Source organism: Pangasianodon hypophthalmus, chromosome 3, assembly GCF_027358585.1.
Source record: "Pangasianodon hypophthalmus isolate fPanHyp1 chromosome 3, fPanHyp1.pri, whole genome shotgun sequence".
Classification (NCBI taxonomy): domain Eukaryota; kingdom Metazoa; phylum Chordata; class Actinopteri; order Siluriformes; family Pangasiidae; genus Pangasianodon; species Pangasianodon hypophthalmus.
In genome coordinates, this window is record NC_069712.1 from 29,002,780 (window position 1) to 29,027,789 (window position 25,010).

The following is a 25,010-nucleotide window of genomic DNA, read 5'->3' on the forward strand; positions in this document are numbered from 1 at the left end:
ATGTTCTCTGAATGTGCATACATGTGTGTGTGTGTGTGTATGTGTATGTTCAGCCATATGCACACAGCTGAGATTGTGTGTAAATGTGAATGGCACTTTGTGCATGGCATGACTTGTGTAGTGACAGGCAGCCCCAGTAGGGCTCATGTCACTTTCCGTATACTAGATCGTTATTAAACACATTCCCCCTTGTGGTTGCCAGTCACGTGAAAACTTGCTCCACACTGTGCCTCATTTAACTCCTTCATGATTAGCCACACAAATGATTTCCTTCAAACACTCACCCTGCAATGTAAATGGATGTAAAAGAAGTGGAGGCCGCCTAGTTGATTTTGTCCACTTTTATTTTGCAATATGACCAATAGTTTATCATATTCAAGTGTGTATGAAAAAAGTTAACTCACCGATTTATTCTTTTAAAAAGCTAAATACAAGAAGCATTGTATCAAGGCACATACAAGACTGGCCAAAGGGCATATATGCACTTTGGTCTTCAGTTGGTAAGGAACAATTAACTTTCAGTTGTCGCAACATAAAAGTGGCTTGAACTTTGGAAAAAAAAAAATACAGATAATAATTATAAACAAAAATAGTTCACACTCGTATTCCAAGTAAAAAATGAACCCATGTATGTTTATCATATCTTTATCTCTGCCCCAATTGTGGTCCTCTTCAACAGCATCATTTACAAGTACAATGGGTACACAACTTGAGGGATTTTCCCCTGCTGACAGGAACACTGTCACTGAGTAGCCACCTCTCATTATTTCTGTGCTTTGCCTGTCCTGTGCTGGACAAGCATACCCAGCTGAGGAACACGTTACTGGGCTCTGTGCTGTGCTACCTCTCTCAGGAACAAAAGCAAGCAGTATATCTCCATACTCCAAAAATAGCAGAGACTTAAAGCCTGACAACACTGTTACTGTTGAAATGTCAACTAAGATCCCTACATATTCTTGAGGTTCTGTTAAACCGCAACACGTCTATATTTGTCCAATACAGATAAGACGAAAAAAAGCTCTGCTACCCATTTAATCAACTGTGCCCTATATTCCCATCGGCCATTTTTTGCCTTTTTTTTCTGAGTACGACATGGTGAAAATTATGACCTGTGCTTCTACAAGGTTCTCTAAACTCTGATTGTTTAACACAGCAATGAAAACCCACTTTCACAGTTGATATCTCAGTCAAGCACAAAGACTTTTTTTAATTGGTCTGAAACCTTAAGCAAAGGATGTACAGTACAAATTACTACAAACCTCTAAAATATATAATTGCAGTTGTTGACAGCACACACTGAGGACTCAGTGATGGCCTGCAATTGTAGCCTTGTTCCTTTTAATAAACTGTCCTTAAATATAAATTATATGGCAAATGTACAGAACATTGCTTTCTCAGTCTTTTCAATCCAGTGTTTTGTAAAAGACCGGGCAGTCCTGATGTCAGTCACTCGTAATAAAACGTCTTTTAAATCTGCACACATTATCATGAATGGGAGTGGTCTGAATCTGGTATTCCACTGTCTCTGTAGCTTCTGTTGTTGATACTGTTTTCACTGTGTGGACTCTTGTAAAGGTTTAAACCATTAGGAGGAAAAATTGTGTGTATCACAAACTCTTCCTTGGACACTGGCATGTGATTTATGGGTATCATTTGAAAAGAAGTCTCTCTAATCTCCAAGATGGAGTTGTCCTTCTTTGTACCAGCCTCCGCATAGTCATCCTTCCTCCTGCGCCCTTTATTGTATGTGCAATTCCTGGAAAACAAAGAACTATTCCTGTGGACGTACCAGCACACTAGTGCCAGCATTATGATGGCCGAAAGTGCCACGGCTCCTCCTATAATCGCAGCTAAAGGCAGACTAGAATTTTTGTAAGGCTCCTTCTCCTGCTCCCTATTTAAGGTTGTAGTGGGGTTGTATGCTTTTAAGGAGCCTGTTTCTGTCTCTATGCAAACAGGTGTCTCATCTGACAAGTAAATATTACTGGTCTCCATAGGAACCATGCATATCCGATAGGAGGATTCTGGCTCCAGAGCTGTAAGCAAGTACTCCGTCCTATCCCCTTGCACAATGGTCTCGGTGATGGACCCAAATGCAGGGCTGTGGCCCAGTTTTAACCAGCTGAGCCGCAGGGCAGTCATTGGCTGTGATACCCTCCAGGATATGTGCACCGTGTCTGGAGTACTGGATTTAACACTTATTGTGATAATCTTATGACTTGGTGGCGTAGTACTGCGATAGTTCTTTCCAAAGTCTGGCCCCTTAATCACTGGTCTTTTAGTCACATAAAGTGGCCATTGGGGACGAGATGGTGGCAGCGTGATGGAGACTGTGCTCGTCTCATATGTTGGAGAGACTTCTGTTTCAGAACAATCAAAGAGCTCTGTGGATAGATCCTTAATAGCCATTCCTTTGACCTTATCAGGACCTTGGCACATAAAGCCACGCACATTGACCTTAGAGGGCAACAAGCGCAGCCAGTCTCGGACCCACTTCATTCTGCAGTTGCAGTACCATGGGTTGTTGCGCAGCAGCAGATGGGTAAGGTTATCTAGGTCATCAAAAACCCCCATGGGCAGGCTGCTCAATTTGTTGCCAGACAGATCCAGGCGGTACAGCTGGCGTAGGAAAGCAAAGGCACCTACCGGTACCCTGTCTATGTGGTTGTCCTGCAGCTGTAATTTCTCAAGGCTGGTGCCCGGCAGGTTGGCGGGTGGCGATGTGAGGGAGTTACGCACCAGTGAAAGCTCAGTCAGGTTGACCAAATTAACAAAGGCCATTTCCCCAATACCCCGGTTGTTCAAGAGATTGCCATCCAGCACCAGACGTTTTAGATTGATCAGATCTTGCAGGGATGCCTCAGAAATGGAGGAGATGCGGTTGTCATCAAAGCGAAGCTCCTCAATGGTCATGGGTAGACCAGAGGGAATGGTGCTCAGATGATTGCGTGAAAGGAAGAGTAACCTCAGATGGTTGCTGTCTCGGAACGCTCCCTCCTCTATACTGACAGCGGACACAGAATTGTCGTCCAAGTGTAATTCCTCAATGAAGGGAATTTGTGCCAATGAGGCATGGGTGATAGTCCGGATGTTGTTTTCCTGAAGATGGAGCTCCTTGACATTCACAGGAAGGTTGGTAGGAAACTCATCCAAGTTGTTGCAATATAGGTAGATCTTCTCCACATTGTTGAGTCTCCGTAGGTCAGCAGGGATGCCTGCGCTCTTAATTCTGTTGTTCTGTAGGAAGAGGACGGTGGCATCCTGTGGGATTCCTGTAGGAATAGAAGTAAGCTCCCGGTCATTGCAGTAGATGAATGTCCCATCACACCGGCACTGTGATGGACAGGAGGCTGAGGTCACCAGTGGATTGGCCAGACCCAAGAGAACCCCAGCTCTGATGAAGAAGACGAAGAAGGACTTGTACTGGCACGCCATTATTAATGTTCTCAGTTTGTTTGTCCTCCCTGAAGGAAAAGGGGGGAAAAAAGAATCAGGAGACGTTCTGAAATAATGACAAACCCTTCTGTAAACAATTGCTGTTTGTGTGCATTCTGCCTTGAGCACATTTCTGGTATTAAATGAAATAATTTTAAACAAATATTGCAAATATACCACTACTGAAAACATACTATTTAGGAACAAGCGAAAAACAATGTCAACAAAATAAACCTTTTTTTTCTGAAATAGGGTATACAGAAAATAGGGCAAGGAGAAAAAGATGAAGGAAAAATGGAGTCTGTGTCTGAATATCAAAACAAGTCTAATTAAAGTGGAAGGATATTCCAACTCAGACATGGATACAGATAAGAGATCTTTCAACCAGCTTTCTTTTCCTGAATGAAATGCCTGTGTCACAGGTTTTATCTTTTACTGAGTGTAATGCAGACGAAGTCCTAGCTGTTGTAAAAATGTCTGCAGTAGGCCAGTGCATTTCAAAGCTGCCTTTCATACTAGCAGACTGTGCCGGATGAATGAACTTGGGTCTTGCTTATTAGCTTTTGAAAAACCTGAGACAGGACTTGCTTCTCTTCAAGGATTTGTCAGGTCAGACCTAATATCCAACAACTGTAGAAGCAAAATTGTGGAGCAATATCCCAAATAAAAAGAGCCCCATAAAAACAATGCAATTCAAAACATTCATATTATTTATTGTGCTGAAGACTAGGATGACACAGTGTAAAAAATGTAAATAATTTTTTTTGTGTCTGTTCAGGGGATAAAGCCTCATATATGTGCACATTAACTAACATTAACAAAAAACTATGAAATGAATGAGTGATGCAACTTTTGTAGACTGTGGTTAATTAAAATAGAAGAGTTCATGCTCGATCACACAATTAAAAATACTACAGAAAAGGGTTTAAGTGTTAATTTAGTAGATAAATACAGAGAATCGTCCAAGCCGTGTTATTACTAAGTGCAGAACATGATGACCAGTATAAAGTCAGGCACTAGCGAAATGATGTAAAAATAAACAAAATGGTGCAATTAATGTAGTACAAATTTATCAACCTCTATGCTTTCGGCTTTTTTTTTTTTTGCCTATTTGTCTTTGACATTTTTGTTTCCTATAATCTCCTTTCCTACATGTCTTGTTAGAAACAAGAATGATCACTTGAGTAGAACATGGCACAGCTGAGCTGTAATGCTCATACCTGATTTAGAGGAGCCAGTTAATCCTCTTCTTTCACCCAAAAAACAGTGATGCTTTAAACTCCCCCTTTCTTCTCTGCACTGTCCGAAGAGTCTTCTTTGGTTATATCCTGATCCAGCTGATCCTTGTTTGTACTGCCGACCTCCTGCCTTGTACCGCAGTGTCTACAGTTCATGCCATCAAAGGTTTTGTAGTAGATAAACCTCTAAAGAAAACTCCTCTGCTTCAAAACAGACCTCTAGTGCACTAATGCAGGCATGCAATTCAGATAATTTAAAAAAAATGGGGAAAAAAAGAAAAAAAGATACAGAGGGAGTCCAGTGCGTGAAGAATCCTTTTACTTCACGGCGCAGTGGTTAGGACCCCTAATTAGACCCTTTTGTGAGTCTGGGAGATTCCTTTGTAGGGTTCCGGTATGTCCTTCGGTAGAATGGACATGACATCAAGAGCCCAGAGCCCACTTAGCCTGCAGGTAAAGGCAGGCTGAAATCCGAGGAGGCTCTTGTTCTCTGTTAGAGTTACCCCCAAATCGTGTTCCTCCTCTCGTGGCAGGAGCATGAAGAACGTATCCAGCCTGGTGGCTCTACGGTGAAAGAGGTTTGCTCACTCTCTCCTGTGCTGTGAAAGCATCTTGTGCCCCTTCGCTCTCCTTAGGAGCGTGACCTCACGCAGTCAGGCGGCAGTTCATGCTGGTCATAACCTCAGGGAAGATCCTATAAGTCAGAGGGAAAGGAAAAGGCAAGTGTTTAAGTCCTGTCTGAAATAAAGTACCCGATTCATGTCTTGAAGTTATGTGAAAATCGAAATCCCCATTCATCCTGGAGAGTGGTATTACACCCATTGTTGAAATCTTTGATGGTTGTTGTTCTAATAACTTCCATGTTTTTATCAGACTGATGAGACCCTTTAACAGGAGTTCGAAAGATTTTTAAGTATTATTAGGTTTCTGTTTTTCTTTTGGACTGTCCACATTGTTTGGGGAAACCCAAATGAGATGAGACTTTGAGTGTTTGTTTAAATAAAAAGAAACCCAAAGAAGTATTCTTTTTCCACAACCACCAGCCTGTGCCACCATGATTGTTTTCTCTGACCTGTCTGCCCGTGACCCTGTCAGCCCCTCCCCTCACTCTTCTCTATGGAGACAAGAGAAAAGAATGTCTTTGCATTAGAAAAGCTACGGTGCTCGGGGGCCCTGCTGCGGTTGCAGCGAGCTGCTCCTACTAGTTCACTGTAGTTTGCGCTTTTGTCTTCATCTTTTAAAGTGGCCAGCGCGGGGTTAAAACGAATATATTCGAGACAAGGAGAGGCAGAGGCATTTAGTTGAGGAAAGAGGAAAGTGGAGAAAATAGAAACTTTATTCATTGAAATGTGTTCTCAGAGCAGGAACTATCAGGACTAGTTTGATTTCTGAACATATTTCAGAACATATTTCAGTTGAAACTTGAATTCAGCTGAAACTCCTTTGAATATCATGCAACTTTCTGAAAGCAAAACTCTTTGAGATTCACCAGCAGAAAAAACATGCTCCCAGACTGCTTAAAAATGCATATGGCAGATTATTCAAAGCTCATCTTTGAGTGCTTATGAATATCCAAGCAAGAGTCTCGCCCAAGTCACCTTCAATGCCCCTTATACCTGCTACATCCATGACTTGGCCTAAAAATAAGTCTCTTCCCTTGCCAAGCCAAACGATACGCTACATCTCAGAACACAAAAGCTTGTGTCCTCGGCACGAAACCTTCCTCACATTGCAGCTTGTGTTCTGTAGAACGATGGTAGAATAAAGCTACAAGCATCTTTGGCTCTTAACCGTTGTAACCAATGACATGGAGGAGATTAGAGGATTGAGAGCCTTGTAACTCAATTTGCAGGTCCAAACAGCGCTGTCTAATAACACCCTGTCCTTCTGTCATGCCGAATCACAGCCACAACCCTGATGTCTTATAGATTAGAGTAGTATATGACTTTATATAATGAAGGTGATGTGATTTTTAAATAGACAGTGCAAAGCTAAGGTTCATGCATGGGTGTGACAGTTCTTTTTCTCAGCTTTGCAATCCAAACAGTGTTGTGCAATCCTGAGAAAAATAAAAGACATTACGAAATGTCCTCATCCAGTCAAGAGGAAAGAAATATGTGTTTTCTTCTGCACTTCTACTTGTTTACTCCCCAGAATTATGAATAAAGTTGAATTACAGAACGGCGTACGGGTCAGACAGAGCCTTATTTCTTGTTTGCTGTGTTTTATGGGGATAACATTTCAGAAGCCCTGCAGTCACAGTGTCACCAAGCTCTTTTTTTTTTCCAGAATTGACTTTAAAAAAAAAAGTTGTGAAGAGACTGAAGTAGGGAATACCCCGTTCTGTTTGTTAACACACTAGGCAGCATATTGACTTGATGGAGTGAGCTAATCATTTCTGAGCTTTAGCTTGCTTAGCTGATTGCATTTTCTCTCGCTTCTCTATGCTCATTGGATTTCTCCGAGCTGCATTGTCCTGTGCTTAACAGGCATGAGGATTTGGGAACCTGATCTGAAACACTTTCGCTAAGCTCTTCTGGTCGTGTGTTATCAGTTTTTCCTGTGGTTAAGTTTTCAAGTTTTTAGGTCTCTCATCAAACCATGTGATCTTCAAACACTCCTGTTTAGATGAAGGTCTAAGTGATTGACATTTCTCCTTATCATTCTGATAGGCTGCCTTTGCTATGAGATCAGTGAGACCTGCTACTGCTCCAGTGCATCAACCAAGCAATGTTAAATTGTGTGTGTGTGTGTGTGTGTGTGTGTGTGTGTGTGTTTTTTGTGGGGGGTAGGGGTGGGGGGTTAAGGTGGGGGGGAACACCTTAACCAGCACTAGATCTTTTTTTAGTTTGTGTGTGAAGTAAGTGGCATGATAAGTGGCCGGTGCTCATTGTGTATGCAATCAGTGTTGCATTAAAACTGATTACATTATTTATTTTGATGCATTGCTTAAAGGTTTTAAAATCATAATCCTAAAAATAGTAAGTATAATGAAACTTCAAGTAAAGTAAACATTTACAGTTAATATTGTTTATAGGTTTCTATAGTAATCTGTTAAAAAGTTTAATTTGTGTACAATTATTCATATTTGCTTAGTACTCTTGCAGTGAACAGTCACTTGAACGTCCATTTCATTTGTACCTCGGCCTTAGTTTGCTTGTCCCACACTGGGAAGGTGGGTTCTCCATATTGAATATTGTGTGTAATACTAGCGGTAAAGCTGTGTGGTTGTTTCGAGTGTGGTGTAAATGCTAATTTAAAATCAGAACCAAAGCTATATTTGAAAGTATTGTCACTGCATGGGGCTCAGACATCGGTTGAGGAGCCTGGGCGACACAGGGGGTAGGCGTGGGGGTCTCTTTTCTTTTGAAGAGACTGAAAAGGGTAAACGGTGCAGTGCGTGGCAGCTGCGCTGCTTTTCCCCACTTGGGGGTGGTAGGCGCTTCAGTATCAGGCCTGCGTAGCTCACACACTCATGGACACTCATAGCTGGTGCTTTAATTACCACATGTGCACCCCCTGCCAGGGTACAGAGGGTTTCTGCCTCTGGACAATGGTAGAAAGAATCTAGGTTGATTTACAGCCCTGTACAGTCCATGCTTTCTCTCTGAAGGGAACAAATTGCTTCCTGTACTTACATAAAGGCTAAAATGCATTTCACTTAACTATCCATCTATCCATCTATTATAAATTACATCTCGATGATGTTCATTTGAAAGATTGATTTAGAATTAGATTTTTTAAAATGCATCTTCAAAATATATAAAGAACAAAATAAAGTATTGTTTCTGAAGGACATTTTCTAAAAGGCCCCATGGCTGGGTCAGAGGTCAGCTGTGAACATGAGTGCTGAATTCTGTTGGACGACTTCTTTTTGTCTGCCACACAAAAACGGTCTCAGAAGTCTCGGGAGGCCCCAAACACACGACCATTTCGCGTCGAATCTCAGTGAATGTAGTGTATTCTACAACAAAAGAGGAATAAACTCAGGTCTGGGTGCCATTAAAGTTTTTTTTCCCCCCCTTTATTTAGTGACTTTTCAATGTTTGATTGAATGTGAGAATGGATTAATTTTACATTTTGTAGCTTGGTGTTAATATTAGTTGATGATTATTCTGAAGAAATGAAAGATGGGCCTATTCATATCTCTTTACTTTTATCAGTTGTTATTCTCCCTTTTCAAATCTTTATGCTGTATATAGAAATATAAACACTAGACATTTGGTTGTGCAGTTTCCTTTTTTCTAGCCTTGTAATCAGGTTGAAATACTTGTGTACTACTGCATGAGCTGCTCATGTCTGGTCTGAGCTGAGCTTTGGCTTGTTGGACAGCCGCTATTTCAGCCTGGACTATTGGTTTGACATCAGCTGTGTGAAATCCCTGGTTAGGCCGCTTAAAGCCGAGGAGAGACACAACACATTCTTTAAGTCTAAGGCCACTGAGGCCATCGACCACAAATAACACACATCACATCAAGACAGTCCTATTTTGGCTCACTTAGTATGACTATAATATAAAAATATAACCTTGCGTTGCAGTTTGTTTATTTAGTTAATTAATTAATTATTATTTTAGTCACTTGCTCACTCACGTCATGGCTGTGATGGCCCTGTGTGTTGCTTCTGTCGCGTGTTGTGGTTTCTGGGCTTGTAATAAAATGATGCGCACCAGATCCGAGCTGCGCCGCAAAAATCCAGCAGCAGCCGGAGCGGCGTTGCCACATTGTGCGGTTTAGCTCTCTTTCAGAATAACGCCTTGGACTTGGACTCGTTAATAGTATTTGGCAAGTGAACTGGCGCTGTTTTACAGTCGAGGCAGTCTGGGATAGGCTACACTTACACACACAGTCACACACACACACACACTCACACACACGAGTGCTACTCGGCGAAAACGCGGACGTCTGTTTGAGATTGTGGAGCGCGGAGCTGCGCGCATCCCCGACTCCGCGTAAAACCCTGCGTCTTCCTCCGCGACGCGTTCAGTCGATGTCAAGTCGGTACATAATTGCCTGAAAGAGTTTTTAAAATGAAACCTGGGTATTTCTATCAATTTTTGGACGCGTGTAGTAGACTAGATCGTGTCTGCAACTCGCGCAAAGCCGCTAATACTAAGGAAAAATCCGAAAAATCCCATATTATATCAGCGATTTTAAAACGGAGAGATTATGTGGGAAATACAAGTTGAATGAATGATTTAAGGAAAAATAAATGGAAAATACAGCAGCTCATTCGCTGTGTATAGAGAAACTACACACTGCTTCGCCTATACATTTCCCATACTTTATTCCTTACGCCTTTTTTCCCCTTCTGGTGAATCCCAAAGGCTAGGGTAGAAATCCAAGCGCAAAATGCGTGTTGCACTCTAAAGCCAGTGTAACAGATCTGAAATGCGCATTTGCTCTGTCTATTGTGAAGAGCAGCTTGAGCAATACACTGACACTGGAACGACCAAGTGACCAAATATTTCCAAATTGCTTCTAGAGAATAGTTTTGTGATAGATTGTGAGTGACCGCCTCCTGTTTTGGGATGTTCAGTGTTTCTGCATGATTTTATTATCTTCACATAATGGGAATGGACTGAAAATAAGATGGAAGAAGAATCAGAACCCATAAAGAAACACTTACCTGCAAAGCATTAATGCAAAAAATTGTGAAACTTAAAGAAATATCCTCCAACAATAAACGAGTCAGTCCACAGTGTATATATCCAACGTCTTAGAAATCCAAAGAAATAAGCCCAGAAGTCGCAGAACAGAGAGCTGTGTTGGTGTGTTATTGTGTCCGCACATGTATTCACACGAGAACGCACACATATACACACACATACACACACTCCTTGGCAAATGGAGAGAGTGAGAGAGAGAGGGAGAGAGAGAGAGAGAGAGAGAGGTTGAGAGGATTCAGCAGGTCTGCTCAGCTGCCTGGAGCTCACTATAAGTGTGAAGTTACATCTGCCTCCAGCTCAGCCTCAGCCCTGGTGCTGATGTCATCCAGAGGAGGGGCTTCACACTTTCCCTTGCCTCCTCCCCTTTGTCACTCTCCCTCTCTCCCTCCCTCCCTCTCTCACTCTTATAGCTTAGCTAAGATTCACACGAGCGAATGATGTGCTTTCTAGGCACTAGGGGGAGTTAGAGAAAGGAAGATGATAAGGGCGAAAAGGGCCCTAAAGAGTCGTTTCTGGAGTGGACACTTACTGTGCCAGAGGAATAAGAACCACAAGGAGCAGCGTGTGAATGAGACAGATGCAGGACTGTATGGATTATTGTATACGGTTAATAAGAAACATAGATACGTTTGTGTGTGTGTGTGTATGTGTGACAAAGAGAAAGATGTATAAAATAACCTCTGTGTTTCCAAGCACGACATGTTTATTTTTTTCAAGGCGGACGTTATGGTCAGCTTAACCGTGCTCGGGAAGTATTAAATTGAAAGTCCATATGGAAAGTTCATATATTTCCTGACCACCCACAGTATGTGTGTATATGGAGAAACTCCTGACCTGATGACCAGGACAAACTGCATATTAGGAAACTGTGAAACTGATAATTAGTGTTGATAAGAGTTTAGCTTAAAAAAAAAAAAAAAATTCCATTCATTATATTACATCCAATATTGCATGGTCATCTCATTAACTGTCTTGATGGAAACCAGACACTTCTAAGCAGTCACATGAATTATTTTCTTTTCGCCTCACGCAAGCTTCATTTTGACATTCTATATCCTCACACCAACAGGAAACCCTGTCTGCTTTAACCATCATGACAGGTCCTGATGTGTTAATTATGTTAATTTTTGAACAAGCCAGTTGGGAATACATTTCCTGACTATGTCAACTAAAATGTGGACTGTTGCACATTGTTAGTCTTCATGAATTGTCCAAGTCTAGGATTTCAGATATTTTCACTTTTGTCCTTTTCTCCATGCTTTGTTTACTATAATGACTGTCGATTTAATCCCTGATACATACTAGGAACAAAGTGGCCCACTTCTCCTTTAAGTTTTGTGGTATTCTTTGCCCTTAAGTGTCTTTGCCCTTTAGTTCAGACTGAGGCAATATGTCCGATGACCTTAGTAAGAAGCCAACACACCTCAGAAAATTTTCAAATTTAGCCTCAGGACATGTTCTCTCCCACTGTTTTTTTGATCCGTGTTTCTGCTCTAGGCATCGTATTTTTGGGGTCGGAGGTGAAGAATAAGGGATCATTTAGAGGTGACAAGGGTGTCAGCACTGGACATTGTGGGTAATTCCCATCTCTTAGGTTGTGCCACGACTCCGGCCCTTGCTTTGTACCCCATCTGTGGCTTTCTTCTTTAAATCTAACCTGACTCCGTCTGTCATCAGTCTCTGATTGATTCTCAATCTTACAAAGAGCCCTGGAGGAGAGACCAACCTGGGTCCAGTTACCTATGCCTCATTGGCAGGGAGGGGGAGAGAAGACATGTGCAGCCTGGATCAGTTGTTGCTTGTTTTTTTTTTTTTGTCTTTCCCGAGGATGCAATTTACTTTATCTGGCCCATCTCGGTGTGTTTTGACAACAGTCATGGCTTTGAGGGAAACAGCCTGCCTCTCTGTTTCCTCTCCTTTCCTGTCTTCGCTTGTATGTTAAAGCAGAGCTAACGTCATTAAAACACTTGATTCAGTTAAGTGTACGAGGGCTTTAAGAACTTTAAGACAGTGTAGATGCCAGAGGATTGAATGTTGTCTGTTCTCAGGGATGTTTCTACATTCCTGAGTGGCCAGCAAATGGATTTGCTGCAGATTGGTGTCTTTTCTCAAATAGAGCTCAATACCGCAATTTGTATAGAACAAAATATTCTGTATATACAGCAGCATGGGCAATACTACACCAATTTAATAATAAATATGGTTACAGATTCATCTGATGATTCAGTTTCAGGATTTTACAACTTTTGTTCTATTGCCAAATATTTACTAGTTAGAACAAAAGGTGAATATGTTCATGAAATAAGGCACAACTAGTATCAAGTAGTGAGATGTGTTGCTGTCTGACATATTGCTGCTGTTTATTTTAACTGCTTCTTACAATAGAATTTAAATGTCTTTCAAATCAACTTCAAATTGAAGTTCAACTTCAGACACCCGGGTTTAATTAGAGTAGTCACTGAATCAGATGTTCACTGCACTAAGACGAAATCAAAACTACTTTCAAAATTGAATCAGGAGTCATTGAGTCATTAAAGGTAATGAATCGCACAGTTTTAAGTAGTTTTCATTACTGTCTATGTGGCTGAAATCTCTCAATCCTGAATGTGATAAAAAGCAGACAGGAACCATTAGAAGGCTGTGGAATGTGTACATATGATGATGATTTGCGTGTCAGCGTGCAGGCGATATTTCAGCTTGATAGGTGAGACAGAGGCTAGATGTGTGTTCGCGCATATGTGTGAAGGTGTCATGACTCTGTACAGAGCACCATATTGAGCATGTTGTTGTTAACACGTTGTTACAGTATGGCTGATGTGATAGCGCCATTGTTTGCAGCAGCCTTTGACGTCCCTGCTCACGGGACGTCCCCTTTCTTTCTCTCTTTATTTTAATGCACACCCCATATGTTGAGGCTTAACTCATTTTCTCCCTGGAGACAAGACGAGAGTGAGAAGGAAGCCCCCAACCTTCCAAGCCTAAAAAGAAAGTGACTTCCTGCTGTCTTGGGCCCAAAAACCTTAAACCAGTTTCCCTGTCAGGCTTCTTAGCCTTGTGTATTTGTGCTGAATCCTCTCTGCTGTTTCCTTTTGTCCCACCTGCTTGTTTTTCTAAGTCTTCCCTTGTCTTTAGTGGGGTTAAAGGAGGGTATTGATGGGGGGGAGGGGGGAAGATGCTGACTTGTCAACTGCGAGGAGACCTCTGGACCTCCTGTAGCTTAATGAGCTCTGAAACAATGGCCTCTGATCAGATTAGGGGGGGAAAAATTCCCCCTCCCTTCCCTTAGCTCTGTCTTTTAGCCTTATCAGCACCAAGAGAGAGATAAAAAAGATGCCATCAGTATACAATGGCTTCCCCAGTAATGCTATTCTGCTTTTGCGTAGCTCACTGGAGCACCTTGCTCTCCACCCTGTAATTGGTTTACTGTTTCAGTCCTAAATCTGTAATTAGCTCACTCACCGTATCCTCACAACCTAAAGGTATTGCCGCCTTATCTGCCTTGAAGAATGGCGTCTATTTTGCCTCATCATTTGAATTTTAAAAGAGCAAAGGACTGTGGTTTAAGGGTTTCTGCTTCTTTAAATAGCTCACAAACCCTGGATGCCTTGAGTCTATTGGGATGATAGGAACTATTTTCTTATCTGCTGTGACTGGATTTTTAGTAGATGCTGTAAAAAGGAAGTTTGCTTGTGCTCTTCGTTCGCCTCCTCGGAGACGAAGCGATGATTAATGCTATCAGATGCCTGCAGTTATAAGCACACACATGGGAATGATAGATCAGGTCGATAAAGGAGTGTTGTTTGTCCACAAGGATCTGATTAGTCCAGCTGATCTGGCTTTGTTTCACTAAGTGGGGTCATCTGCCAAATTTGCGATACAAAGAGACTGGTGTAAGTATTTAAAGTTGATTTGAGTTTGTTTATCTGTTTGTCCAGGAGGAAGGAAATGGCTGGGAAAATGCTAATGACCATGGCATCCTAACAACTTTACGTTATCATCTTCCATCCTAAATAAATTCAATTTAGACAAGTTCTGTTCTCTCTCACACTGTTTTTAACTTCAGTAATTAAATGGAAATAAAGTGAAACTGTTATTCACAGCTGTTTATAACAGCTTTCATCATTAAGGCTACGCATACAAACACAGACACAAATGCTTAAAACCACAGTATTTTACATTAACACATCAACACATCTGCCATGAATCAGCATGACAGAAAATCGCATGCTGGAAACCGTATGGTCATTTAACAAAAGTGAATCATATTTCTAAGTTAAGTTATAGATCTTATAATGTTATATATGCAGTCCTTCCTTATAGGTTCCCGTAATGATCACTGGAAAGACCAAGCAAAGAGACATAAATAGCCAGCCATAAAAAAAGGTAAAATATCAAAGTATCCATCTCCATTATGAGCTGTTCTAGCATTTCATTTTGTTTCATTTTACATTGTCATTATGTACAAGTGGAAACACTTCCTTTGCAGGAATGCTAGATGCCATGAGCTTGTATAAAAGGTCCAAGGCAGATAATTGTTCAAATCAAATGTGGACAGGTACCACTGAAACATTAACAGCTAGGTTCAAGGTAAGGCCTGGCCCACAGTGCGATCCTCATTGCCACTTATTCAGATACCTGAAGAGGAAAGGTCTTATTATCATCTCGCCTCCATCATCTGCTTTACTCAATGGAGCGGGCAACTTGGCACTTTGAAAACACAAAGGGGTGAAATTCGAAGCCATCTTTCAGGATCTGAGGTGTTTTTCCTAACGCCTCAGAAGCATCTAAGTGCTGTGAAGGTGCCCAGGTCTGACACCATGCCCAGAAAATCTGCCGATACAGAGTATCAGATGTTGCTTGTGTCTTTGTTGAGCTTCTTCTCAAAGCAAAATGGCAAGATGGGGGTTGATGATGGGGGAAATGAGAGAAGTTCCATCAACACTAAGCTGTGTTTATAGTCCTCTTCCTCCATTAGCGACTGTCAGTTGGCTTGAGGGCTTGGAATTTTTTGCCACCTCTTAGAAGAGTGGAGGATTGACGGTTCCTCCATTTTCCTCTTGGGCTTAGGGTGAAGAGAAGTTGTAGCTGTCACCTCTGATCGTGTAATGTGAACAAGAGGGCTTTTTGACCTGAGTCAAGTTCACCCTTAAAACCGGCGCCAGTGAAAGGCTCGTGTCTTTGATGCATATTAGGAATAATCCAGAGCTATAGGGAATTATTATCGACAGTGCATCCGGACATCGTTTATACTCTCAGTGTGATTTGAAACAGGCTCCTGAAAGTGAGCTTTATGAAGATGCACGACTTGCAAATGTAAAATCATTTTTCTAGTCCTCATGGGCTGATTATGATATCACTGCGGGATGAGATTCAATCCTCTGCCATTATCATGATCTGCCACTGAGAAATGGAGGCTAGCACTAACTCCATGCTCAAAGAGAAGGTCAGGCTAATAATGTGAAGATGGCGCATCTGACTGCATGTATATAGTGGGAATTACAGGCGTGCTGAGATAAAAGAAGTCTTAATGTTTTTAGAAAGTCCTTGCCTGTGTGTAAGTAAATGCGAATGTGTGTGTGACTTGCTAGCTCTCCTGGAGGCATCATTCGTTTTCTGTCATCCTGTTGTTTTTGCTGAGCTCCTCACAGTATTTTACATGTCTTAGCCTTGGTAGGAAGAAAGGCCCATTACCATCTGAGGCACAGCACTGCCTTCTAAGCCCCACCCGTCACTAAGAGATAGATGGATGATGCGGATACATGCAGTGCTCTTTTAAAGAGGAGAGAAGGATGGTAGTTCTGGTGTTGAGGGGGAGAATAGAAGAGGAGTGAGGCACCTCGGTTTTGGCGTTGATTTATTCATCTCCAAGGCTCTACTCGTTTCCTCCGTACTGCTGACTCAGTGCCTGTACTCCTCCCTGCCACATTAACCCGGAGTTTGCGTAAGAAAAGGGAAGGAAAGCTTGAGCATGTGTCTCCTCCTAAACTGTATGGACAGACAAAAGCAGTGACATCCTAAGCATTGTATTGTATGGGGATGCAACCGAATACGAATACAGATAATGTGTTCAAAATATGGATGCAAATACAGCTATGAATAGGAATATGAATGAAATAGTACACATGAAATAGTACTTTTTACTTTCATGTAAAGAGTGGTCAGATATGGACAAACATGGACCATGTTCATGTTCTGAATGAGCAGTGCTCATTCATTCATACTTAGTAACTGCCTGGTCAGGGTCGTGATTCAAATCATGCTACTGATTGTTTTATTTTTTTTATTTTTATTTTTTTGTGACATAGAACCAAAAAAATTCTTAGAAAAATATCGTAGGCAGGTAGAAACAAAAGTAATAACTGCACAAGTGGGACTCATCTCTAGTTGAGACCAATTATGTAGCTATAGAGTCATGTAGCTGAGGTTTAAGCCACACCCATTTTGGATTTAAATCTCAATACAGATATTAAAAACATATAGATAGTGGCATTGCGTTATATCTCTACTATACTAAATTAGTCGACAAAGCCTGAGGGGGAAAAAAATTAGTATAGAAATGTATCATGCTTGACTGAGAATTAAAACATTGAAAATAAATAAATAGATCAAACTTTATTTACTCCGGTTGATGTCAAGCATCTTGAATGAAATGAGGAACCTTGGGGACAAATATGTAATTAACACTAAAATCAGCATTTTCTTAAATATTCTAGTTATTTAGTTAGAATTAGTTAGAATTTTTCTTTTTCAGACAAACTCCTGCCTGTGCGCTGTATATGTAGTGTGTGTGCAAATGGGCAGGTACTGACAAAATCTTCAAAATTCTCTCAAATCCCACTTACACTGGAGGTCTAAGTTGAATTCCGCCAATACAAATTCATTCGAAACACATTTTTGAAAAGCATTTTAATGCACTTACAAAGGTATTTGTAAAAGAAGCTCTAGATCTGTAGAACTTGTCCTTTCATCAATAATTTTATGTGTTAAAAGCATAATTGTGTGGGTTTGAAGGTGAACGGATACCTGAAAACCTTTAGAAAGTATGTAAATTGCTGGAACTACTTTTTAATGTATTTCTCTAGAGTTGAATAAAACTCTTTAAGAACAGTTTTGGTAAGACTTTCTTTCTCAAGACTTTTACTGTTAGAGTGTTATATAGTTCATGTTGTATAGTTGCATATTTTCAACAACCGCTCTTAGACTTACATTATAGTATGCAGATTTTCTTTTGTTTTACAGAAAAAAAATGTCAAAAACCTGACAGGGTCACATGTGAGTTTGTTCTCTTGTGATTTCTGGGTGTGAGTAATGGTGTGTACCAGCGAGTGTGTGTGAGCCAGTTCAAGGCTAGCAGGTGACAAACAGCCCTCAGCGTGACTGAGCTTGGAATGCCTTCACAGACGTTGCTGATTTAAAATGGAAATGTCTCTCACCTTGGCACGTACAGTGGGCCAATTACAAATGCCTGGTCGACTGACTTGAATGACAGATAGTTCACACCCATTGTCTGTGTGAGTGTGTGGCTATTGTGAGCTTTCTGCGTTCACTTTTTGAAGGATTTCAGCAACCCTATCACATTACACAGCCTAACTCTGGGATACTGAAGTTGTAGGCTGCTTTGTCTTCTAACCATGACCTTGTGCTGCACAGAAGAATGGAGTGGTTTATAGGGGAAATGACACCCACTTGGGTAATAAAAGCAATTTTTTCCAGTTGTCAGACACTTTACTGTTTGGAATGTGAAGTATGATCTCTGGAAATATTAATGCCACAATGCTGATATGAGCATTTAACTTTAAAACTTTTAGAAAAAGAAACTGTGTGAAACTGCATGAGCAGGGCCGACCCGGAATTTGGGTTTGTTGGTGTATGCTGGTGATTGTTGGGTTGGTGTGTGATGGATTTTATTTTAAACAAACCGTGTGATGAGTCGTGTGATGAGATGGGCTTCTCCAATATCCCAAGAGTATTCTGAATACTTAGTCTGTCAGGTAATAGACACGTATAGCTGAGAGGTGATGAAACTCCTAGAGGAGGCATGACTTAACCCTTAAAATATTAGTGCTTAGCTAAAAGGAAAATGTCTTAACAGACTGCCAGTGACTCTAAATCATTGCTAAAAGATGGACCTGATCACGGCAGGGGTCTGAGCAAGCCTCAACTTGATATAGAATTTGGTTGAAGCGATGCTTCAAAACTCGAGGTCTTAACTTCATGGCACAACATCAGAGAGGCAGTAAACTTTTCTCTGCTTGTGTTTGCACGTTTCATATCCTCTTGTCCTCTCTGTTCCTTCAAAAAAAAAAAAAAAACCTGGCCTATTATATTTTATTAGTTGTTTTCTCACACATAACTTTTGTCCTCTGAGCGGACAAATGCATAATTCCTATTCTCTCAGGGTTTTAAAAGCAAATAGCTTGGCTAATCTTTATTCTCTCAGTGTTCTTTCTTGTGATGTTTGATCCCTCAGTGATTGGCTGGAAGACACTATTTTAACTCGCAAGTTCTTTTCAGTACTTAGAAATGGTTACCCTCTTGAGCTCTGACAGTTCTTTACTTGCCAGTGTTTGAAACAATGCTCTTGAACAGCCCTTTAAGAGTATGATTGGATACTATATCTTTCTCTGAAAAGTTTATCGTTATCACAGTGTTCAAAAGCTTGTTTTCCTGTTGGATGGATTAAAAACCAGTGTGCATAAGTGTGTAGACACTGACCAATAAGATTGTAACCTGCAAGATTGCTTTATGAGACCAACTAACTGTAAAATATACATTAGGCGATTGGTAGATGGAGTATGTGGGACCAAGTGCAGAAAGCAGTAAGCAAAAGTGCTCTCTATGCACACAAACCTGCCATACATGAACCTTTTCCTTAACCAGAAAGGCTATTTACCAAAATGCTTAACTAACCAAGCATTAACTGAAAAATTGAGACTAGGTCTGAGTCTTGGGCACTAACTAGAAAGCTATTCCATAGCTTTGTAGGAAAAAGGTCTGCCCCCTGCTGTAATCGTCATTATTCTAGGTACTGATATAGAGTCTGCAGCTTTTGATTAAAGCAGACATGGCCGATCATGATATAGCAAAAGTTCACTCAGGTACTGTGTTGATCATGCTGTAACACCCAGCTGTGTGTCATTAGCATAGCTGTGGAAGTTAATGGCATGTTTTTGAATAATTGTGCCCATAAAAAGCAGTGGCCCTAGAAAAGAGACTTGTGGAACACCAAGCTGTATTTTCTATGCATAGAGAAGTGACCATTTCTCTTAGCTCCGACAGAATTTTCTAGTCTGTCTAGAAGAATATTGGTATCTGTGGTATCCAAAGCTGAACTGAGATCAAGTAATTACAAGCAAGGAGACACGTCCTTGATCGTAGACCAGCAGTAGGCCATTTACTACTTTAACCAGTGCCGTGTCAGCGCTGTAATGAGGCCTAAAACCTGATGGAAAGATTTCATGTATGTGATTTCTATGCAAGTATGACGCAGGTGTCCCAGTCCCAGTCCCATTGTACCCCCGCCCCAAGCAATTGAGATGGATGCTCCTCGTTTCTCGGTTGTTGATGTTAATTTGAGACGTGGTAGCACCCGTGTGACAGGAGCACTGGCTTTATGGATATTATATGTCTAAGCAGGGATTGCCAGAGGCAGCTGTGCATGTGCACTCGCGTTTGCTTGCATGCTTATCCCATCATTTCTCTCCCATTATTTAATCACAGGCCTCAGTCAGAGCAGGTTGGGGGAAAGCACACCTCTCCCTCTCTTTCTCAGCCTGGTTCTTTGCTGACGGACATCACAGTGCTAGATTTCACGCCTGCAGTGTCTCTGCTGAGAAGTGGGTGAGATCGGAGGAGTGGATGAGAAAAGGAGAGTGACGCTCCACAGTGGATGAGGATTTAATCAGCGGAAGCTTCTATTGGATGTTGTGGGAATGGGACTCTTTTTTTGTTCCATTATTTCAGAAACCAGGTGCAAGCCACACCTGCAATAGAACGTCTGTCTCTGGTTAATTGGAGTGCATTATCCTCACTAATGAATATTCTCTTCTTGGCTCAAAGTGGAGCATTACTGCAATCCCAGGAAGGCCCAAGAGAGCCAGCCTCCCTCTCTCTTTCACTCCTCTCTCAACCCTTCTTGACTGCATTATCACAAGTGCTTATTATTGATTGCCTGAACAGTCATAAATTGCATCCTGTTTGTGTGGGGAAGAGGTTGATAGATGGTTGCACTTCATGTTTGTCTTTTGGCTGCATGTATATTATGTCTCAGAGAATGCCATTCAGAATATTTTAAGCAGAGAAATACAAATGTAGCTGTGATGAGGCTTGGAAGGGATTGCCAAATGTATAATTGGTGGTTTTGGTAGAAATTAGCTGAAGCTAGCTGCTTTACATATCAAAATCCAAACAAATACAGTCCAATCAGTGTTCTCTCCAAAGCAACGCCCATAAAAGGTAGATGCCTAAGGTAGAATACTTTAATGTTAACACAAGATGGGGCGCTTTCTGAATTGACAGACGAGTAGTGACATGAACATTTCCTGATTGGTTGGATGTTGGTGGTCCACATATTTTGTTTTTTTCCTCCCATTTACAAAGCTTAGCGAGCCACAGAGATCAGAGTTTGTTTCCTGATCAGATGTTTTATTTTATAGTCAGAATGTGAAGAGATCTTGGAGGAAAAAAAATGCAAATAACACCAAAGGATCATTAGTGTGATGAAGCAGTCAGGCCCAGCTCAGCTACGAAATTTTCACCCCTGCACTGAATCATCCTTATTGGTTCCCATACTTGTTACAAATAGCAACTCTACTGTGAAACCTCAAAACCTTGATGCCCCAATCAGAAATGGTTGAGCCAATTCCACATTCATCCCAGTGAGACCATGGCTGACTAACGGTGAGCATGATAAATGTTGCACAATTTAATAGGGATATTAGTATTATTATTACGTAGGCCTTGTTGTTGCATTATTAAAGACCGGTATGTTGAGGCAGGACGATTTTTGATTGAAGCATTAAACAGACGCAACCACGAGAAAGCACTCTCTCTCCCTGAAGGGCAGAAAACTGCTTGTTGAATGATGTAATGATGGATGGTATGATACAGTGGCTGCTCAGTCCCACTGCACTTGTGCTTTCAGTATAGAGCTCTTGTGTAGCTCATGTTGGTCCATTTTCCCTCTGGCTTTCCCATAATCCTAAAAGAGCCAGTTAAAGCCCTGTTTGAACAAGTGACAGGTACGTTGGAGGATTATGTTTATTTGCCTGTCAGTCAAACATGCAAGTGTGCATGCTCGTACATGTCTGTGTGTTTCCGAGGAAGGATGGTTGCTGAAGATGATTTATGTCTCTGCAATTCCTTCAGGGGATTTACAATTTTATAATTACATCTCTGAGTTAAACCATTTCTTCATATTTGCATTTACATTAGCACAGAGTCTGCTGAAATGGCGTACTTGTCATTATTTGGGCAGAGGAGTTAAGCCTCACCTTTGCTACATGAACTGACAAACTGGGCTTTCGCTGTGTTTCCAATGGCCGTTAATCTCACCGGGCGGGTGACAGGACTAGAATGTACCATTCTGTGACTGCTCTTTTTATGCCTGCCCTGCTGTAACCCTCCCTCACACAACTCTGGCTCTTTGTCAGGCTTACAAACATATCAGTTTTCAGCATACCAGGTTTTTAACTAAGATTCTTAACATTTATCTCCCATCATTTTCTATCTTTTGAACAGTGACAGCCATGTTATAGACATTTTTATGGAAATGTCAAAATAGCTGCCGAAAATTTTTTTTCTCTCTCCAAGTTGGTAACCACCCATCAGCCCCCTATCATACATCAGCTACCAACTGGGGAGGGTGAAGGCTAACACGTGCTTCCTCTGAAGCCAGCCAACTGCATCTTATGTAACTGCCACATCACAGGTCAGCGTAACACAGTGCTTTCCACCCTCTTCTGCATACATGAGCTCACAGATGCCCACAGATGGCTAGTGTCACTGTGATTGACAGGAGAGAGAGAGTATGCCATCTCTCCCACCCAGAGAGCATGGCCAATTTTGCCATCTTGGCTCCTTGTCCATAGATGGCTGTGGCATTGTTGGGATTGGAATTTACTATCTCCAATGATGGGACGAACACTTTTTTGTTGTGCCGCTCAGGAGCTTAATGTAAGTCTTAACATAAACTGCAATAAAACATAGCAAAGAACATGGTCTTAATGTACTTAAGGTTAATATAATTCACTCCACACTGTTGTTTATGCAGAATTCAAAACCAAAACCATTACTGTGGCTATGCACAACAGTGTTGCAACAATTAATGCAATGTTAGAAACAGATAATGAAGTTGGCTTGCATCTCTCCCCTCCAGTTGAGGCCTCAGGAACAATGATGGCTACCCTGTAAACCTGCTGTGGATATTTTGGCTGATGCTAATTTCTTGAAAAGCCAATTTTATAAAGCCAATTTAACACCAGTTTATATTTTACACATTACCTGCAAGTGTCATTTTTTTTATTATACTGTTTTTAGTGGGAAAAGGTCAAGTGCATGGTGTACGCAATAATGCACTCTTGTGTTAAAAAAGAACAGTTCTACACAAGGAACATACAGTCACTTTATTATATTAGATATCAGGATATATATTAACATTTCACTGAAGTTGCACAAATAAATGCACCGTAACAAGCAATGTTGCTTTATTGCGAGCATGTGTTTGGGATACTGATTACATAGTGGATGTTTTTTTTCCTCCCATTTCCTTTAAAACTACTGGTGCAAATTCTATCAATCAAGATGTATTTTGTTTGGTAGACTGTGTTCCCACATAAGCTAGCCTCCAGCATCATCTACCCAGACAATAAGCTTCAAGGGAAGCATCCATCTCTGATTTTTCCACCATTTTGTGTTATTTTCTGTAAAACAAATTCTACATCTACAACAACTGACAATGCTAAAGCTTCCTCTATTTTAGAAATCAGGAAAAAGGTTGATAGAGTTCCACTTAATTAAGCAGCTGCTTATGAGCTGCACTTATATTTTGCGTTAACAAAGAATGGTAGCATGTGTAGTTCTGTAAAAAGGGAAAGAATGTAAGATGTGAAAAATGAGTTGAGCTGATGACTTCTTTTTTTTTTTTTTTTTTTTTTAGTTCTGTTAGTAGCTTGTGCAAAGAAAGATGTGTGTAAAACATACTTACCTAAATGAAACACATAATCCCTTCTGTCTCTCTCCATTTCTCACCTGCTGTCTCAATTAGTACTCTTAGTACAACATGATGTGCTCAGGTTTGTCTGTGTTTGTGTGTAGGTTTGTGTATGACCTGCTCAGCCGCTCTTGGCTTTCTTTTTACACTCTAAAATCAGGGCCGGGCACTGTGTTCCTCATTAGCTTGTCTGGCTGTTACGCAGAGCTTAACAAGCTATTTGTTTGTGTAGCTTCGGCAGGTGTGTCCCTGGGTTCACAAGCCGCGCTAGTGAGATTGGTTTGTGCGACTGTAATTACTAATTTAGCGAAAGTGCAGTGAAAACAAACAGCGGCAGTGGAGGGGAAACTCAGGTTGATGGAAGAAGAGATAGAGTAAGGGAGAGTGAGAGCCAGCCAGACGACGGCCCTCTCACCTCCTCTTTGCAGCGTCAATGCGGCGCAGGTAATTCCTTTTTGAAGCCATAGATTCAGTGCAGGTGATTGAATTTCGCTCTGTGCTACAAACAACAATCTCGCTAAGTGACGAGCTGCTCAGTGCACCTCGGCGCCATAGATGTGACATCAGGTGTGAGATTCAGCACGGTCGACATCATTACATTTATGTATATTCCCCGTGCCCTCCATATACTTCACTTAAGTGCTTATTTTGAGTGGATCCTGAATAGTTAATAACCTATATCTGTGCGGCCCAGTGGAAAATGAATGCTCTACCCAGTCCTACAGCTAAATGAGCTTTTTTTTCCCCACTTCGAAGTGCCACTGTTTCTGAGTAAATTAGGAGTAACACTGTGTACTGCTTTGCTGTCTTTTTGAGCACAAATTGTCCCTACAGTGACAGGAACACACAAAAATTCTTCTCCAAAATGTAACATTATTTAATGAGAACTATGTAAGAAATAAAACACAATGGCCATGATTTTACAGGAAAATAATCAAGGATGTGATGTGATGCTGCCAAATGCGAAACAGAGTTACATTTACCACCACAAAGTCCACCATTTTCTAATAACTGCACACTCAGCAGGTTTATTAATGAATGACATGGCATGCATTTAAACGTTTAGTAACATTTAATATTGAGGAATGTCCACAAAACAAGCTAGTTCCTATTAACAGATATTTTATACTGTAGCACTTACAACTTTACAGTTACAGAAAATTAATCAACACCCCTTGACCAATCAGTTTTGAAAATTCAAAAGCACTGTCATATGTGACGTTTTTAGACTTCGGATAAAGTGTCTAAATGCTTTATAGTAGCAAGCACTTTTCTACAGAACATGGGTCTCCTTGCCGTGGTGGCTACCTTTTGAAATCATGTGACCACCAAATCTAAGCAGTGGCAGTAGATTGCAGTGAGTCGCTGTAGATTGGAACACTGATTGGCTCATATTGCTTTCAGTGCAATGGTTTAGTGTAGAAGCTGAATAGAGTGTTGTGCAGATGGATTAAAAAGA

The 25,010-nt window shown here is 41.1% G+C and overlaps 2 protein-coding genes across 6 annotated transcripts in view; one reads left to right on the forward strand and one right to left on the reverse strand.

Annotated features, from left to right (window-relative positions):
• The window catches only part of macrod2 (mono-ADP ribosylhydrolase 2), a 549,845-nt gene that overhangs the window by 87,279 nt on the left and 437,556 nt on the right, over window positions 1-25,010 (forward strand). The gene's annotated exons all lie outside the window — the stretch shown is intronic.
• Window positions 1,182-10,965, reverse strand: flrt3 (fibronectin leucine rich transmembrane 3). Its single transcript, XM_026939311.3, has 3 exons — window positions 10,302-10,965; window positions 4,656-5,367; window positions 1,182-3,464 (listed from the first exon to the last, which is right to left on the reverse strand). Exon 3 carries the CDS (start codon window positions 3,433-3,435, stop codon window positions 1,486-1,488), a length of 1,950 nt encoding a protein of 649 aa, XP_026795112.1. The 5' UTR covers window positions 3,436-3,464; window positions 4,656-5,367; window positions 10,302-10,965; the 3' UTR covers window positions 1,182-1,485.

Coding starts and splice junctions, on each gene's coding strand:
- flrt3 (XM_026939311.3), bottom strand. CDS start 3,435: ATGGCGTGCCAGTACAAGTCCTTCTTCGTCTTCTTCATCAGAGCTGGG.